Below are 20,160 nucleotides of genomic sequence, written 5' to 3' on the forward strand. Positions count from 1 at the left end.
AAAAATTGCAGCGGTCTAGGCCATTCATGTAATCGTTGGGAACTACCTGTTACCATGTTGGTGACCCCTACAGAGGACTGTACTGTGTAAAAACTACATTTTACGTCACTTGAAAACAGCTTTTACACCCTCCCCTGTTACTTAGCAGAACTTAATTTTTGCCATGTTTCCTTGTTTTGGTTTATGATTTAATTCTTTAATTCAATGTTCATCAGAAAAGATGGATAAATTGCAAAATAAAGCAACCTGCAATTTCACTGTGATGCTAAAAATGTAAATTGATGGTGGCCAAAATTCACTTGTAATTAATATTTTCCCTCCCAATATAGAGCAAAACTAACTTAGAAATGAGGGCACTTTTAAGTTAAGATATGGCTGTATTTAGCTTTAATTAAACTAAAATGCCACTGGAAAGCGATGACTTTACAGAAAACCTTTCAGCCTAAATGGACAGCATCTGGTCGTGTATAGTAGCTGCACAAAAAGGGATATTTTACAAAAGAAATTGTTTGCTTGCAGAAAGTTCATAGAGCTAACCTCGCATTTCATTTGATGCTCTGCCTAAAATCGCTTATCTCGAAAATCTGAGCTTGCGTAATGGCACAGAGGGATCAGAATGATGTATAATGCATGAGAAAGGAGATGTTTTAATGGCATCTTCTTCAGCCCAATATTGAGAGGACAAGGAAAAGCAAAAACACGGTGCTTAATTTTACGCTTTCCTTCCTTTATCTTGTAACAGAAAAATTGGGTTCTGCTCCAGGAAAAAGCTGGATGCATGCAAATCCCTGTCCAATGTGATTTGCTGCGCGTGTGTGTGTGTGTGTGCGTGCGTGCGTGCGTGTGACGTCGATAGCAAGAGATTAAGTGAGTTGGGGTGAAAGGGTGTGCACAAATCATTTACTCTTTCTCACAAGGGATAATCAAAAATACATTTTGAAAAAGTATGCACACTTCTCTAATGAGTCAACAAGGTGAGCAAAATACGGCCCCTGGGCTACATGCCAGCATTGACATCAATACGAAAGGTTTGTTTGTTGCGTTCATTTTTTATAACTAAATTCCATAACTAATTTTCCTAGACCACTTAACCTCACTGGGTATGTGGCTGTACTGGAGCCTTACCCTGATGACCTTGTGTACGACGTGGGAAACACCCCGGACTGATCGCCAGCCAAGGCACACATGGGGAATAAACTGAGGAATTTTGCATTTGTCTTTTATTAGTTTCTCATTAAATAATTGGTTAATTACAGTCAAACAACTTTACTTAATGTATTGGTACATTTATTATGCAAAATGAGTACTACGTTTTGATTATTTGAATAAATGTTTTATTCATTACATGAATTTAGCCATTTCTTCCTAAAATTATTCAGTAAAAAGTTTCCTATTGTTTTATCTTTTTTATTAATTCATTAAATATTTAGATTTTTTATTGGTAATAAAAAATATTATTATAAACCATTTTACAGATAACTTTGTACTCATTTTATTACATAACTACAATTATTTACACTTAATTTCTGTAAATATAGATTTAAAACAGGAGAATGGTTTATTATTATTATTTAATCATTAAAATAAACTGATAAACATTTGTCTAATTTGGAGAACCAAAGCCCTTAAGCACAGTGTGCCCACCCTTGCAAAGTATTGCACCCATGTCATATGCAGTGTATACAGAGTGAATGAAAGATGTTAAATCATGCAGGATGAGGCGAGGCTCTCTCCCCCCCCAAACACACATTTGCAAACAGACATACTGCCATAAACATACTATATGCACATGCACACACATTGTCGTGCTGAGCTCGACTGAGGCAGCTGGAGCCATCGAGCTGAAGGTTGTCAGGAGACATGGCCAAGCATGTGTGTGTTTCTCACACAAAAGAAGCCCATAATTGTTTGGGATTCATTAATGCAGCAGCTTTTCAATTGCAACCAAAGCTGTCAGCAAGGGGAATATAAATGCTGGTAGTTGGGAAAGAGGTGTATTCACATCCGACTAACTGTATAATTAATACGGCGGGAAACTCATTCTCATGCTAAAGAAAGGAGGATTCTGAATGCTATCACGACATGAAGGTGACCACATTTGTCACTTTTAATAGTTTAGAATAGTGATTCTAAAATGTGGTTTGTTGAAGAATCACATTAAATGTACAAACTGTGCAGAATTGAAATCCAGTATGACGCATTTGTGACGTTCAGTCATATTTAACTTGTAAGAACACTACAATTGCATTTAACCTTTAACAACTGTCCACCCATTCGCGCAAAACAGTTTAGAGGATTCAAACACCCCAAAAGTAGTTTATTTAAAACATTTTGACTCATGTGGAAATTAATTAGATGTGTTGATTTGATTGAAGAAAAAAAAAAAAAAACCACCCATTAAACCTTTGGCTTGTTTTTGAGGACGACATAGGTCTGCTAGCTACCGTGCTTGTTGTACGTGCAGCGTGACTTTTGATTTGACTTGTTTTATTGATCAAACTGACCAATGATTGACCCGGGACAAAAAAAAAGTGTTTCTTACCAGAGGTGCTAAGGGTGGATCCCAGAGCCGAGGGGCTTGGGGCCAGGCTGCTCTTTGAGTGGGGAGCGGGAGATGACGAGGAAGAGGAGGATGAGGAGGAAGAGGCCGCAGGGGAGGAGGTGCGCGCAGCAGACAGGGTGGGCGCAGGGGAGGCCAGCCGCTCTCCAGACTCCATATCTGTCAAACACAATCCAATCAACGGGGTTACAATAGCAAAAACACACGCACACAAACCTTAGTGCATACACACACATGCAAACGGACACACCTGCACAACATTTCCAGTGCGTACACGCGTGCCTGTGCGCACGCACGCACGCACGCACGCACGCACGCACGCACGCACGCACGCACGCACGCTGACACTTTTCCTTTCACATCTCACTTCCCCTGAACAATATTTCTATTTAGCCATGCTCACTGCCTCTCAGCTTCTATTGATTCTATGCGAGCTTGCAAGGAGAACATCAGTCTAAGAGCCAATTGCGGACAACAAAGCATATTTTGACTTTGGGTAAACGGGAAAACTGCAGCTATCCCAAACGCGGTTTCAGCTTTCGCTCTTGTGTATGCTGAGATGTCTATGATTTAAGGTTCCAAAAGTCTATAGTCATTTTAGGGTAATTTTCAAAGATGGAACCCTTCATGGGCAAGAAGAACTCTCTTTTGCATTGATGTCACCTTATGTTGAAAGACAACATTTACATTCATGTTTGTATGTCAAATCCATTGTAAAATTTCTAGCTTGGGGGATTTAGTTTGATGGCTGAACAAGGACTTGAATGTTCTCTTTCAACAATTTTTAGGTGATCTTATACATAATAGATACATAGCAATTTTGGGAACATAATTACTGCCATCTTTTCCTCCCATTAAAATGAAAGGAAATGCCAGTAACCTGTTCCTGTGGCCACCAAAAGCAAAAAAGAAAATGAATTACAATGTGTTTAGAAAAAAAAACTAATGCATACATTCAATAATAGCAATGATGTTAGAGAATTTAACGCTTTTTGCAACATTTTGTCCATTTGCTTTCCTTTTTTTTCTCCACGCTCACTCATTCTGACTCTATGGTTAATGCACCGCCATCTAACGGTAGAGTGAAGCAGAATCCTCAATCAATTTTTTGCTCGCAACACTAAAACAAGTAAATAAATCAACAAACACAAGCTTGCAACTCAATACCACAAGTACACCGAATGAATCCAGAAAAACTGGTGATATCTGTGATACGCTGGCCTTGACTAAGAAATTCCATAAAGAGATCTTGTGCGGCCTTCGCAACAACATGAAGAGTTTTTTAAAGTGACGGACGCATTACTACCGCATCAGTCACATTACTACCGCGCCAGCCATTATCAACCCATCAGCAACAGAAACTCTCACAAGAAGAATTTCGTCAGCCAAACATCAAACTTACATTAGCCAACTTTAATCTGCTTCCGTTTACAAAAGCAAGGTGCCCACACAGTCGCCAGCACGTGCAGCCAAACATATATGAAAGCGGAATCCAAACATCAATTTGCGTGCACGCATGCACCAACACTCACACAACACACACACACACACACAACACTCACACACGCACAGTCACCTCCCCAGTCTCACACGTCAACCTGACTCTTTTCCTGTCTTCTTTTGCCACATCCCTCTGCCTGACACTAATCCAGCAATGGAAATCCCCCTCAAAAGCGCAGTTTGCAGATTGTGTTTTACAGGCAGGCTTTGTTATTGTGTCATTACATATAAACAGTCTCTTCCTCCATCTCTTTTGCCTTCCCCCTTTTCCGCCACCCCCTCCCTACCTCCCTCTCCACTGCAGAGCCACTGATTAAATCTCTGAGACAAAAGCTGCTATCCTCTGAATATCAAGTATCAGCCTTTCGCCAGGAGCAACACTGACAAGAGAGAGGGAAAGAGGGGGTGAGAAAGAGGCGCAGATGACAAGGAAACCTGCTGCAGTCCACAGGGAGGAGGCTGCTGTGCCGTTCATCTTGGGCAGCCATTGCTGCAGTGGGGAAAAAAAAAAAAAAAAAAAAACATGGCGGTTGTCTAATTATGAGCAAGGTCAAAGGTCCTGCAAATCTCGCCTCTCGCGCAAGGTGACAGTGTGAGCTAAAGACACAGATTGGCAAATAAATGTGGCATACTAGATCAGAGTAGATTTTAGAGTAGATGAGTATGAAAAGTAGATTTGTATGTCAACATACCTTGGAAGGACTTTATTTTCCAAGTCACAAAGCTCTCTTTTAAAGCCATGTCATATGGCTAAAAGGTCCCATGAAGGAGACTAGATTTCCCAAGGACGCACAATGACGAAATATCGTCCTGAATCTAAAAAAAAAAATGTCTTTGACAGACCAAAAGTAATTAGATTTACATTCAGGATTCTGTTGTTTACATCCCTATATGAATAATAATAAATAAGTCCTTAATCTCAAAACAACAGGCCAAATGTCTGTGCTTCAAAAGAGAAAATTCATCGTCCTGACGTGTAACTTGTACTTAGTACCAATCTACAAATAAAGTAAAGCGCCCGTCTCTTGCCTGTTCTTTGGAGCTGGGGGGACAGCTACATTAGTGTTATTGCAACTAAAACTACTGACATTCTTGACACATTCTGTTCAATGGAGTCAGACTCCACCAGAAAAATTGAGACTTGGACATTCCTTTTTAAAAGAGTGACGTCAGTGGCAGCTCTTGAAGAAAAAGAAATCATGTATCAATCCAAGTGTGATGAAGATGGAGGGGGAACGGTGGCCCTTCATAATTATCATAATGTACAGGAAAACAAAAGGCTCGTGTCTCAGAGGACGAGCAAGCTTATGCGGTGTCAGCTGCTAAGTGAAGCGCATCATTCCCTACCTTTTTCAGAGGAGAAAAGAGAGGATGCTTAAGGTGGAGGACAACAAGGAAATGGTATTTTGTCATGGAAAAAAGACAGATGAAGAAATAAGACCAAAGCAAACCTGTATTTTCTCGATATCTACACTGACTGCTTCGCCTTGTCAGAATGTGATGATGTGAATAGAATTGATTCTCCTCCCTAACAAACAAGAAAAAAAGCAATCCCTCCTTTGCAGGGGTGGAAAGCGGCGCTACCCTCCCCCTCATCTGCTCTCATCTCTCAAAGGGCCTCTTTCTGGGGATGAGAGATGGCGAGAGAAAGGACAGCAGGGGGAGAAAAGAATGTGAGGCCAGTCCATCTTCCTCCGGCGACCACAAACTGATCACTCACTGCAATTAAATCCAATAACAATAATATCATTAGGCTCGGCTGTCTATCGCCAAACACGCCGATTGCAACACTAATGCAGTGCCAAGGTATTCAAAGATCCAATCCTAACTTAATTATGAGAAATTAAAATGGATTTAGCGTCAGAATTAGCTTGATTTTATAGATAATTAACAACACACACTACAGTGGCCAATGCTACAATATCTGTGGGCTGCTAAATCAATTTGACTTGAACAGCGGCAGCCAATCAACAAGAAGCGCTCTGAGCACGGACAGCAGCTTTTGCAGTTGCAAGGAGAAGGGAGAGAATTTATGCTAATGGACGATTGGCTATGATTTATAAGGTGTGTACCGGTGCGCCACCAGTAGGCTTACAACACATTGCCCAGCTGTCAATGCATGCGGCTAATAGTCGCCGGGTGCAACAGCCCTTCAGGAGATTGTATTGTTATAAACAGAACTGTGGTTTTATGGTTGCATGTCAGCTTCATCTGAAAGAGGTGTACAAAAAGAAGAGGGTGCTGGCAGTGTGATGTCCTGTGTCCCTTCCAATGTGGCCTTGCAAAATATTTCTTTTTAAGTTTTGCATTTGGGGTTGTCACAGTTAACAAAACTTCAATATTATACAAGTCCACCTGGATACCGATACTTCAACAATACCATGGCTAAAAGAGCAGTGGAATTACGGACATGTTTTTTTTAAAAAATATTTTAATTTAATGTTGGACACTGGAGAACATTAAAATATTTTTTTTTCACAGCTGTTTTGTGTGGTGACCCTCCATGCTTGCCATTCTGTTGTTGTGCGGGGCCCTGGAGATTGAATAAAAAACGACGTGGTCTACCATAGTCGAGCTATGCCAACGTATGCATCAGTGCTGAAAAGACGTGATGGTGTATCATTTTGACGTTGATACCGCTATTACATGCAAACCTAGTTGAAAGGCCATCTTGCATGCATGCACACAACAATTGAACAAAAAAAAAAAAAAATCCAAATCCGTCACATGTTCCAACCTCAGACCCTCCCTACCCCCGATCAGCGTCTCAGGCCTGTCCCATTCCCTCTTTACCCTACCAACAATTACACCACACAGTAACACAGAAACACACAAAACACAGAGTAGCAGATGGCTGATACTAACTGAGATAATCCGCCAACAGAGTCATCAGCATGGATCAGCGGTAATCAGAGTGTGGACACAATGTCTCTTCTCCGGCCGTAATGGAAGGAGCGCTTGGGAGGGAAATGCATTATTCCGTGTGATGCCCTGACCCCATTCGAAGACACACGGTGGTGGTGGCGGCTTACAGCTTGCTTGCTTTCTGCACTTTACTTCAGCGGGCACAATGGCATCATGACTGCATCTGCTACAAAATCTCCTTTGACTTATGGTGATTGTCATGCACAGACAACTGAGCGGTTCTGTCCAGTCCTTTGCCCAAAATAATAAATATTCAACAGTGTCATAAGCACTAGACTGGAGTATGCTAATTTCCATTAGCCTGTCTATGGCTTTTTGCACTATGTTAGCATTATGCCAGTCACCCTCTAATAGATGGTGGAGTTGCATTTGGATGTTTCAATACATAATGTTATAGTCTCGTGCTTTATGGGTCAGTTTTACAGTAAACTTCATCCAGGAGTGATAAAAAGCTGGACGCCAACACGCTTTGCTCTTATTTGGTGCGCTGTTGAAGTTGGATTGTTTTAGTGGGGCGTGGCACACACGTCCATATAGATGTTTGATCAGCATAGTTTAGTTGTCAATCACCCCTAACTGACAAAGATCACCTTCCTTATGGCAACGGAGTGTACAAGCAAGCATGTCTGACCCCGTTTCTCCTTCCCCTCCCAGCATGCGTGCACACACACATACACACACACACACACACACACACATACAAAACAGTCACAGTGTGTGAGTATGTGCTCCATTGTACAACATCCTGGTTTGTTTCTTGCTACATCTTTTTAACTGTCATTGTATTAACTTCCATTTCTGACTAACAGGCCTGCATCGTTTTTTTTTTTCTAATACAAACCGATAATAGAAACAAGCCAAGTGTAAAGTTTCAAAAATAATGTCTACAAAAATCTGACAATATTTACTGATGAGAGGCTGAATTTCTGAGGATTTGGACAATTGGATCAGGTTTGCAGACTTTTATTAGAGAAAATTCTATAACTTGGTTGAACATTTGTGATTGTATATACAATTTTTTTTCCCCTTTTGATTTATTTGTCAGGTTCACAGTAAAGGTCAAGTGCCAAAAAGCTTGACAGAATGATACTTTGCCTTTCTATTTGAACTGCACGAGTCCTCTTTTTGTTTCCTAGTCTATTTTATGACATAAGGAAACTTAAAACCATTTAAAATATGTTAATAAGGTCTCTATATTACATATTTTGTCCCCTCTGCAATAAATAGGTGCTTAAAAAAATTAACACTGAATTGTCAAGTATGGTGTATGACCAAACCACAGGCAAAAAAAAGCCAGTCAGCGAGTACAAAGAGACTGCATGCCCCAGTGCGGCCTGTATTGGCGTCAACAACTAGTGAGTCAGGCCCCTCCCAGAGCCTTACTCCTCCTGCCCAGTGACAGATGGCAGTGCGGGGCATGATGGGGATGGGCGTCATCGCTCACCACTCCTCAGCTCGCCTTGGCTGCGCTGCTGGCCACAGGTCGTATTACAGTCACACCAGTGTCCGCCTGTCTGCCTCCATGTACTGGTGGAGCTTACCACACTAGAGCTTCTTACTTCCTGGCCAGGGCAAAAAGGTAACGATATGATCCGGATCCAGCGTGAAAGCATATGGGAGGGATGTTCCCAGCCGCAGGATTCAAGGTCCCGTTTGTAAGGCATGGCTCAATTTCCCTGTAAGGGGCTTTAAATAAACTATAAAAAGCAGCAGCACACCTTTTTTTTTTTTTTTTTTTTTAAACGACAAGAAATCGGCACTTGCCAAATGGCTTTATTTGCCTTTTCAAGTGCACTGTGGTTGCCAAAGGCTGGAATCAACACCCCAACTCAACATCCGTCACTGCTGGGTTCCCAGTGACAATAATGTGATTTTGGGACATAGTGATGACTCGCTGGAGAGGAATAAGATAGGCTTGTCACATTGCGTTTGATGTCAAAACCTATGTGTGACAGAATAGTGTTACTCAGCTCCAACAGATATAGCACCACTCCCATTTCCTGTCCATAAATAGATGAGAATGAGCCAGAAGTGAGTGTGTAGTGTATCCGCGCATGCCTGTATGCATTTATGCGCACAAACACACCCATAATGCACCATTTTAAATATCATGCAGTCAGCTCAATAACAAATTCCCATCTCTTACGCTCATGCACATCTGCATCCAGCCAGAGCTAATTATTCTCCCCATGGTAACAGAGCAGGGTGTACGCATCAACAAAACAGCAATGTGCAGCAGACAATCATCCCTGATGAATCTGCTCTTCTCCCTCTGCTTGCTCCTCGCTCATCTGACAGCCTCAACGCTCATTACGCTTCTACAGAATGAACGTGATCTCTTCGCCACATTTGTCTACTGAACTCCGTAATGACTGATGCGCACAACACCACCATCCCGATGAAGAACAGTATGGCATTCAAACACGGACACGCCCACGCCTGTGACAACACCCTTCTTTCATTTCTCTTACATGAATAGAATTTAGTACCTGAAACTTTCTATGGCCCACATTGCTTATCTTGCACAACTAATAATTGATTCAAGGTTTTGATGAAAAGACTTGGACAATGAGAGGAAAAAATCAATCATTTCTTTAAGTTAACTTGTAATGGGCCAACATTTACAACATTTTTTTAACAACTAGCCCCAAGTTTATAAATGATGGTACCCGGACCTGGCAATGATGACTGCGCTTTGGCCCGCCTACACATACACAGTGACCATCCGTGTAAGACAAAGTATTCAAACGAGAACCCGCTGTCCATGAGGGCGTATTATCTGTACAGAGCGGACCCGACGGTTCAATATTTGGCCGAAACTGTAGCACCCTAGTCTTTAGCAGTTTGTATTTCTAAATGATCGGAGGGCTGGCTTACCGCCATTCGCCAGTCACAAGAAGGAGTCATGAATATTACCTTTGACCAGACTTCTTTCAACTCCACATATCCTCACATCTGGCTCATTTCAATGCACTGTGAGAATTGGTGCCGACCTCTACCAGAGCCATTTTAAAGTAGGCTGCCACCAGTTTGAAATACAATCTTACATAAGATGGGTCATGTATTCGGGATGACGTTCTTCAGCCAAAACATGACTTAAGTATTTTTTTGTATCCCATTTTCACTTGCAGCAGCCGCAACCTTTTCAGTGGTGAAAACCATTAGTGCACCCTAACTAATGCCCATCAAAAACACACACAATTTAAGTGCTCACTCAGATTAGCACCAGTACAGGCTCCAAGTCTTGTATACAGACACATACAGTATTTCATGCCCGAAATGTTTTACATACTGCAAACGGAAAATGTGATACAAACAGAGCGCAATGAAGAGAAAACGTAAAATCACAGTATAAAATTGTAACGTAATGATCAGTCGTTTGTTAGTCAAATATGAAGATGTATTATTTCAATGAGTAGCGCTTCTGGCAATGTGTCCCCTATCTCAGCGGCACAGAGACAGCTTGAATCCGACAGTGTTTCTTTTAAATTCTACTAGCAGCCCTATAGTACACAACTCGCGGATCTGAGAGGTCTGCAATGTTCAGATTGGTTCAGAAGGACTTGATATGTATCTCAGCTCGAAACTGTTGCGCACTGCAATGGACAAACAATACGAGTTTTTAGCTGATTCAGCACAGAAGGACTGCAGTCTTCGTATACTGAGAAGAGGAGCTTAAATGCTAAGCTTTCCCCAGGTTCTAACTCTGAACAAGCGGCTGGAGAAAAAAACATTTCAGTGGGTGTCTTGTATTTTGGCATCACATTTTTCCTTGCAATAGAGTGCATATTTGGTACTAATGAAATATAATTGGAGATAGAGGTTGATGTTTACGCTTGGGGAGCACATTGATCCCATAAGCTATTTAGTTTGGAATATTCCGATCCTTGGTTGTGAGCACATTGTGCCCAATGTTTATCTTTGTGGTGCTTGGGAATGTGCAACAATAACCGTTTAATGATGATTATAAATCAAGAAATGACTTTTACTTAAAACTCACACGGCAATGCCATGCATTATTGTTTTTCTAATTCAACCTCTGGGGACTTCTTTGATGATCTCCAACTTCACCCTGACTTCAATGTGTCACCCCAACATGTGGCAAAAACATCAGAGGTGAGAAACGCTACAAAAATGCTACTGTTAATTACCCCTTATGGTAAATAACCATTTGCACATTTTGCTCTATCCAGTTCCCAAAGCACGAATCTCTGTATAATAGGGCCAAAGTGATGATTTACAAAAATTGTACCCAAGGGGTTTTTAAATATTGTGCATTGACACAAATTATACAACTGACCTCACGCAGAGACCAAATTCCAAGTGTCTGAAAAATAAAGTATTTGAGCAATTTGTAGTCAATTTCCTCTTATTACTTGATTACTGCCGGATACGCACATGCACATGTTTTTAAGCCATGATGAACAGTGTGTTCTATTTAATTTGTCCTACTTTTGTTTTGGACTAGTTTTTCTGTTGTCGAGTATAATATTGTTATCAACCTTTTTTAGAACGAGATTCATTTTAATTGTGTGATTCTGGTGCATCCTATGACTTAACATGAAAAATATACACACACAATAAAGAATTATGATGCGGCGCTCAAACTTCATGCTTACATTGCCCCCCAAAACCTCATGTACTTATCGGGGATGCCAGGCAAGGAAAATGGTGGAAAAAAAATGAGCAGACTACTCCACATATGCATAATGCAAATGACATGCTCTTAAAACGGCAAAACGACTGACAATGACAGGACAATGAAGCAGCCAAAGGAGCAGCAAGCCTTTCCTTGTGCATTTGTTCCAGCCACTTACGTCTATGACACTTGGATTCATTCATTCATTCAACATACAACTTCAGTTGTAACAAACAAAAACACTTCCATGCAAGTATGCCAACAGTGCACTACAGTAGGAAAACATTGACTTATTCATGACTACCAGTTCCCATAACCATTTACTGCTCCTGAATCATATCATGCTTAAGAATGTCATTTTTTGCTGCTCTATTTCTTCCTTCCTCAATCGCCAAACTATCCGCAGCAAATTGATTCCATTGCATTTCTGGCAGAAGATGTTTCGGTGTGTCACAACACATTGTTTCAACAAACAGTAAATAGTAGATTCATTTCATGCACATATACAGGAACATGTACGATTTCCTTTTTCCGTTAGTGAATATGGAGTAGTTAAATCCATTTTACTGTACCAAGTGTTGAAACTAAGAACATATGGCAATAAACCAGACATTTGCAAAATCAAATGGTTGCTAAAAATGAATACTAGAATTCTGACTTTAAAAAAAAAAATCATATTTTATGCAAGTATCATATCTTGACTTATGCCCTTTGGGTATGGAGTCCGAGCTCTACTGTCTTTGCTCTACTTTTTGCTAAGTAAATTCCCACCCCAAAACGTGGTTTATATTGAGGAGCAAGTTATGTTTTTCTTCTATGCATTCTTTAACTGGTACGACTTCTGTTCCAAAAAATAGGGTAGAACATTTTTTCATTCAACATTAACATTTCATTCAAAATCCACCTAACACACACAAACACTTAGGTTGAACTGTGTTCATATTACAAGAAACCATTAGCCGATGAGACAGTTAAGTCAGCTGGCTGATTCAACTGAAAGGAAATACACCCTCGCCTATTTTGACAGTCGATAAATCATTTAAAAATATTTTTAAGCAGGCATCCTTTCAGCTTGTCCACTTCATTTTGCCTACTGTGAACAACTGGGTGATGGGTATGATGCTGCTATAAGCTTCGATTGTACTTGTAAAGTAGATTTCATATTATATATATTATATATCGTTGAAAACAATAGAAAGACATGTCAATTTGACGGGTCCTAATTTGTTTTTGTTCTTTTTTTTCTTTCTTTTTTTCCACCCCTGCAATATGAAAAATGTTGATTAAAGACTTTGTGTTTATTTACTGTACTGTACTAAATATCAAACCACAACTTCAGTTTTAACAGTATCAAGCAAAATGGTTTCTTCTATCTTCGCGGTGTTCATTATGTATAGGCCACAACCCATTTGCACTTTTCTCCATCTGAGGCTCTTCTCCGCTCATTCAATTTTTTACCCTTATACTGTCTGATGCCTCTGTCATTAATAACGCCCACGGACATGAAATGAGTTTTTGAAAGGACTCTGGCTTTCAGTTTGACACAACAAATTAAAATAGAAATAAGGAAACATAAGGCAGCAGAGAGAAACAAAATTTCCAATGCCACACAATCTGGAAATCAAATAAAGCATTAAACTCAAAATGTCAATCAATATAGATCAATTCTGATTGTTTATGAAGAACAGGCACCAGAATACTTGGAGGTAACACTAAGAGGTCCAATCAATAGTGCTTAAAAAATGAAGCTAGTAAGCTAGCCGTCTTTAGATTACAGCTGCAATAAGGGCCACGTTTGATTTTTAAAATAGACAGACGGGCCCCCAAAAAGTAGCAACGTTATGTATGAAAAATAAAAGAAAATCTAGTTATTATTTCAATACATTTGATCAAAATTATCTATTTAATGAAATAAAAACTTCACAAACATCTGAGAATTTTTATGCCTTATAATTGCCATGAGAAAGAAAATCTAAATACATTAAAAAATATCTGGCATCTGTCCAAACCCTCCTTTGTCACAAGTAAATCTTTGTATAAAAATAGGAGGTGGGGTACATATGGTTGCAAAAGGGGTCCAGGCCCAGGGTCAATAGTTGATCTACTTCTGATTTCTCGATTGATCAAAATAATGTAAATTATTAACGCTACCATCTGAGAACATATGTCATTTTTCTGATTGATAACGTGTGACGTCATGGTGAATTGGGACTATTATATGTCTGCTCAGATATGAATAGTACTTAATGTTAAAAAGACGGGTTGGAAAAGAATCATGTTGTATTGACAGAGATCGGGGAGAGGGTGCAGCGGGCAGTCAGCCACTCTGTTACGCTTCACTGCAACATGGGAGGGAGGCCAGCACACACACGCACATACACACACATGCACACACACTGAGCGAGAACCAGAGAGAAAGAGACAGAGAGAGGGACACACATGGCGCAAGCAGGTGAGGTGCCAGCACATCACAGCGCTGCCATTTTTCAGTGTCTTGCTCAGGGAGAGGCGCTCTGACATTGCAGAGCGAAATCAGCAGCTTGTAATGGCGGCTGGACTGTCACTCCTCTCTTTGCACACACACACACACACACACGCTCTACCTCCCTCTACCACAATGAATTTCATGATATTATCTCCCATGATTAGCATAACATAATCACTTTTACCAAATTGGCTTTTAATTGCAAGGAGCAATCTTTTATCGGTCTTTGTTGAAGCTTTTAGAGTCTAAGGTTTTTTACATTTTTTTGACAAAGTGGAGCAAGGCAAGAGCGTAGACATGCAACCAAATACACAGGTGAAAAGAGCAAACAATAGAAGGGTTTGATGAGTTTATCGAGGGAATTCTTTGTGTTGTTTTGGGGCGGTATAAACCCCAATGGTTATCGTGGGGGTATGATACGTAGCACGTTATTAATACTACTGGTGGTACATGGGCTCCCTCTGACTCCAAATAATCCCTGCCTTGACAGTTCATTTGTATTAACCGCTTTAGTACATTTACATATAAGCTTGAAGAAATGTCTAAACTTATTAATTTTGGACCATCTAAACTTTCAATTACAACACAATTGAATGAAATCATTATTTCAGTATGTTTTTTGTTTTTGTAAATTTAAGTGTTTATGTTCAAACTTTGAAATTTTAGGAATAAAAAAATCTATCTCCTTTTGGTCATTTTAGGTGGTAATTTTAGTTTCACTCCTACACTGCTGAGTTGAAACACTTAAGTCATTAACACACGCCTAAAACTATTCAAAACACACTTTTTAAAGCATTCCTCTGTGTAAAAAGAGGCCAGCCACTTTTTTCCTCGAAGGGATGGGCAAATACAGGGAGAAGAACAATGGAAGGAGGCAACTGAGTAATTGCGGGAGTTCCAGTACACTTACAGATCCTTTTTGCTATGTCTATTATACATATTGTGGTAAAAAATAAAAACTACACCACATGGTGCCAAGCAGGTATGACTAGTTAGTAGCTGCTCTAGAAATAAATCACCAGTGTTGGGACACTGATTTACTAATAATAATTAAAACAAAAGAATACTTTTCTTTCAGTCTTTAACTTAACATACTACATATTGCATTACGTTTAGCTTAAAAGTAAAAAACAGTCCTATTTACCAAAATATTTTTAAAAAGTACAATATCGAACCGTAATTTGGTTAAACATGGTTATCGTCCCTTAAGAAGGTAATATCGACCATGACTACACTTAACCAGGTGTTTTTGATCACTCCCATTAGGAGTAATAAATCAGTGCATATTTAAAAATGTTGACCTAAACTAATTTTGGCTAACAAAGGTCTGCTAGCTTAATGGTAACGCATGCAAAAAATGCCACAACCATACTAAGGATACTTAGCATAGGTATTATAAACCGTGAGTAGACATGTAGAATATACTGACACATGGAGAATATACTTCTCTCTGCTCTGTGGGAACAACTACTTAAAGTAGACCTTCTATGAATCAGCAATAAAGTCAACCCCCTGACATATTTATGAGTTTTAAAATGGTGCATAACCCCAACTTGACTTGTGGATATTTAAATTTACCCTTATGCAAACATGTAATGTAATGGTATCCAAACATAGCTGCTTATTATGTTATCTGCATAAAATCAATCACTCATATCTGTGATTAATTCCCTGGCATGTTGTTGTGCCTGTCAGGCGCAGTGTTGAGCAATGATTAACAGCTAGCGACTCTAAAAACCACATTACCACGATGTTTTAGATTAGCCAATCCTTACCGGGGCCATTACAACAGTAAAAAAGCTAACTGTTGTCACATGGGCAGATGTCAGTCTGTAGCCTCAATCGGCAACGATGACTAAAAATCCTGGCACTCAAACTTTTCCTCCCAAAGTTTCACTCTGGGCCAACACACTTTGGAGGAACCCAGAATAGTATGCCCACGGGAAGAAATATGATTCAACTTGAAATATGTGGGAAGTGTCAAGGCCAAATCTCTCAGTGTAGGCTACGCTATAAACTTCAACTAAGCCGATTTCATTAATGTGACATTAGCATTTGTAATGAGAAAAGGGGGGGAAAAGAACCCCTGGGGACATCTTTGCGCTGTTACAAAAATCACACGTGTGTGCTTGCCCACGCACGCATTCACGAGCTGCAATATCAGGCAATTATTTACATCCGTATTACACCAGAATCACACAGAGCAGCCAAAACGTTGCGTTTGTGTGGGTTTGATAATGAAATATCACAGTTTACTGTGTGCAAACTAACTATGATGGGAAATATTTTCAAGATGGACTGAGTAGATCATTTCAGACAAATAAAGCCCACCTTCTCCTCATACAATATGGCTCTCAACAGGTCAAAGGTGGCATCCATTGAGTCAATACCAAAATGTCATTGCTTTTTACAAAAAAAACAAAAATGCTGTAACGTGACCTATAATGAAATTCTGATTCGATGCGTCAGAACCTTTTCAGATGCATGTAGTTATTTATGAGATTTTGGCATCGATACGCAATCGATACGCATCACTTGAAATCTGAACTGTAAAGTATTTAACAGCGTCTTAGCCAAAAAACAAGGGGAATGCCAGATAAAATGCTTTCCTTTGCAAACAAATGGTTGGGCAATAATGTGAGGCAACATGCCAATTCAACGTGCAATTATGATAATCAGGTCACAATTAATCAGTTTAACTACTGCTTTGAGCTGCTGCAGTTACCTCTGTTACTTACAATTTACAAAAGAAAAAATCTATCCATTATCCAAATAGCTTTATCCTTCTAAGGGTCACGGGCGTGCTGGAACATATCTTAGCTAACTTTGGGCAGCAATTTGTAAAAAAATGTAATACTTTTGTAATAAGTCTTCCTGGGTCCTTTTATAAACGAATAAGTGAAAAATAAATAACCATCACAGCTCTACATCATGCTATATTAGGAACAATTAGGACATTTTGTGGGTGAGATTTTACCAAAAAGTATGGAATAATAAAATTCCACAAAAGGACCCTGAAATGTTAGTTTTACTACGCAATGTGTAGTTGTTCTGTATGCAATCTGTGTAACCATAGCATAAAAATTGAATTACATACTTCATCTGAGGCTTACGGGGGGATTTAAGATGTCTGGTGGAGCTCCAGTGACAGAATGGTAAGAGGAAATTTTGTTCAAAAGTGGTATTTTTTGAGTGTAAAATTGCTCAATTTTTAACACTTTGGCTGCCCATTTTGCCATCATCACTTACGCATTAGGAAATGATCTTGACACTTCCTTCACTACACTTACCAATGATAGTCTGTGTACGGGAATGCATGAAGAAGTATTGCAGTAAATGAATAAAAATGTATGTCATTGGAAAAAGCGCTCTGGTTTCACACCTCTGCTCCTCTAGCCAGGGAAATTTTGCTCCCCCTGGGTGCAAATGTAGAAGGCCGTTTCAAACGTCCAGCTGTGCCTTTAAAAGACTGACTATGTTAGCAGCGATAGGCTTCTTTGAAATGCTGTGCTGAATATCAACAGAATAGAGATCTTTTTCTTTTTGCCAGTGACATGGCCCCATTTCCTGTGTCGGCACACATCCCTTGTGCGATTACAGATAGGCCATTTCATAATGTTTGAAAACAATAGATGGCAGGATACATACCGGTGGCAGAAATAGGATTTACTACTGCTGAACTGAACCACAATCACGGTTAAAAACATATACTTTGTGGTTGCATCACCAGATAAATCCCAAAATGTGTCATTTTTTTCAGTTTCCCCAAAATGTAAATCAATAAATCAGCAGTATAAACGATACCCGATATTACCACAACGTCTAGTTTACAATATTACCCGTTATTTATACAGTTGGTTGATTGGTCATATAGCAGAGATGATCAACTTTGGGACTAGTTGAAATCTTTACCAGCACACATTCAAAAGTTTGCCACAATTGCGAGCATAATGGTTGTAGCGTTGAGCCCAATCTATCACATAAACAGGGTATAATTATAATGAACTATTTGACATACAATGTTTCACAAATACAATTCACTTTATAATCGGCTGTGTGAAAATGTATGAATACAGTATAGTTCATTAATAATCGGGTGCACTTTATGGTCCGAGAAATATGGTACATTACTTAAAACTGGTGATACTACCGCATTTTATTGCATTTTCTATATACAATGTTTTATTAGTAAAAGACAAGATTAAATATTATTGTCAGAATATAAAATAAAATTACGTATACTGAGATATAAAATGTTATAGAGATTACACAGCACTAACCATAACCTGAGGGTGGAACAGAGAATATGTCAAGACTGCCTATTGATGTTGATAGGCAGTTCTAAAAGGAAATCCATCTACAAAAGGTTTGCTTTGGTTATCTGTACATTAGCAAAACATTATGGCTAGACTAGTTGTTAACATCAGCTTCACACCATTTTACCCACTTTGCTATCAAAAGACCACATCTGTGGCATTAATCCAAGCAACAGAAAAGACAGCAAATGCCTAAATGATCATGTTAACGTGTCTTGGATTTCCACCCTGTCTATTTTTGAATCAACGTAACAGCAGAAATTTAAATCACGCCTGGCATTCTGTCTCCTTTTGAAGCAAATCTTTTCGACTGACACATTTAATCTACAATAGTAGAAAATAGGGCTAAAATACTTTTTCATGTGACATGAAAGTTTGTTTACTACTGGTGCCTTTGGAGAAAGCTCAGTCTTTTATATACAGGCAACGTCAGATCGTGGAAAAGTTTAAAAAACGGGGTCACAATAGGTGAGCCTGAATTGTTGACTTAAGTTGAGCTCAGTCTTGACATTGCTGCACTGCAATCACACTCCGACAGTTTGAATCACACACAGTCAACTGGGAATGTAATTGGTGCAACAATATTGCAGACCTTCAAGTGAAACAACACCCACTGGATCAACTGGTCCCGTCCTTAAGATGGCCACACTTCCCTAGTGGATGATCCACTCACTAGACCGAGCCCTCCTGTTGTTCCATTTCTAAAAGGAAGATTCAAAACGGGTAAAGAGTAACCGTCTCAGCACTGGTGAGCGGTTAAGACTGAACTTGAAGCCGTCTCGCCCTGCTTACCGAAAGCCATGTCTCACCAAGTCAGTGCGAAGGAGGGAGTCGGACCTAAGACCACTGCTTAGGGTTTGTCTGTTCACACGTTTGCTTAGATTACACAAGGCTCAAATATGACTCGTCCCATCCAGGGTAGGGATTGCACTCTCATTGTTGTTTTGCTCAAACGCAAACACACATCCTGTAAATACACACATACTCTCTGTACTGATAAGCACATCATAGGCTCAGACAGAAGAGCCTGTGGTTCCACACACCTGCCAAAGACAGATGTTCGGAATAAATCAGAGAAACTCCATACTGGCCCATTTCCAATAACTCGGGTCACAGTAGACAGAGTGGAGAGCAAACAGCTGCATGTGACAACACACCCGTGGAAAAGACGACAATGCCGTGCATGCATGCGTGCGCCTGACATCCGTATACACGGAGAGAAAGTCCACATTATAATGAGAGCAGAAGAGTTCCACTCATGTTCTGAGTATTTTGGGTGTGCAGCTTCACCTCTTCCTGAGCTGAGAGAGCAATTTTTCTGGAAGAAGACAAAATCCTCCAATGACAGACAAACAAGTCGCAACAAGGCGGAAAAGCAGTGTGGGTAGTTTTTAAGAGGAAGCACTTTTTCCTCCTGCTGCTGACTAGATTAATTTTAGGATTTTTTTTATTTAAATATAGCCCCACCATTTTATGAAAAAGACAAAGGCCATTTTCAGATGTGTTGTACTTTTAAATACAGAGGGAGAAAAATATATGTTTATCCTATGACCTTCACACGCATAATCCAAGCATGTGACATCACTCTACATCCTGTCACTCAGTGTGGCCCACTTCCTGCTTCCAAAATGAAAAGTCTATGTCTGTCCTTTGTCAATTCGTTTTTTTAGCTTTTGTCGTCTAGCAGGCTGGGAGAAGCAATGCGATCTTTGTGCGTGTGTGTGTGTGTGTATGA

General features: G+C 39.8%; 1 protein-coding gene across 14 annotated transcripts in view; it reads right to left on the bottom strand.

The window, feature by feature from the left end:
• Positions 1-20,160, bottom strand: part of baz2ba (bromodomain adjacent to zinc finger domain, 2Ba) — a 76,592-nt gene that overhangs the window by 31,199 nt on the left and 25,233 nt on the right. For all 14 annotated transcript variants that reach the window (XM_049718215.2, XM_049718226.2, XM_049718229.2 and 11 more), the window contains one exon: positions 2,543-2,719. In XM_049718215.2, coding sequence (XP_049574172.1) covers positions 2,543-2,717 — 175 coding nt within the window. In that variant the 5' untranslated portion in view covers positions 2,718-2,719. The remainder of the gene's footprint in view (positions 1-2,542; positions 2,720-20,160) is intronic.

The sequence above is a fragment of the Syngnathus scovelli genome, chromosome 4 (assembly GCF_024217435.2).
Source record: "Syngnathus scovelli strain Florida chromosome 4, RoL_Ssco_1.2, whole genome shotgun sequence".
Classification (NCBI taxonomy): Eukaryota; Metazoa; Chordata; class Actinopteri; order Syngnathiformes; family Syngnathidae; genus Syngnathus; species Syngnathus scovelli.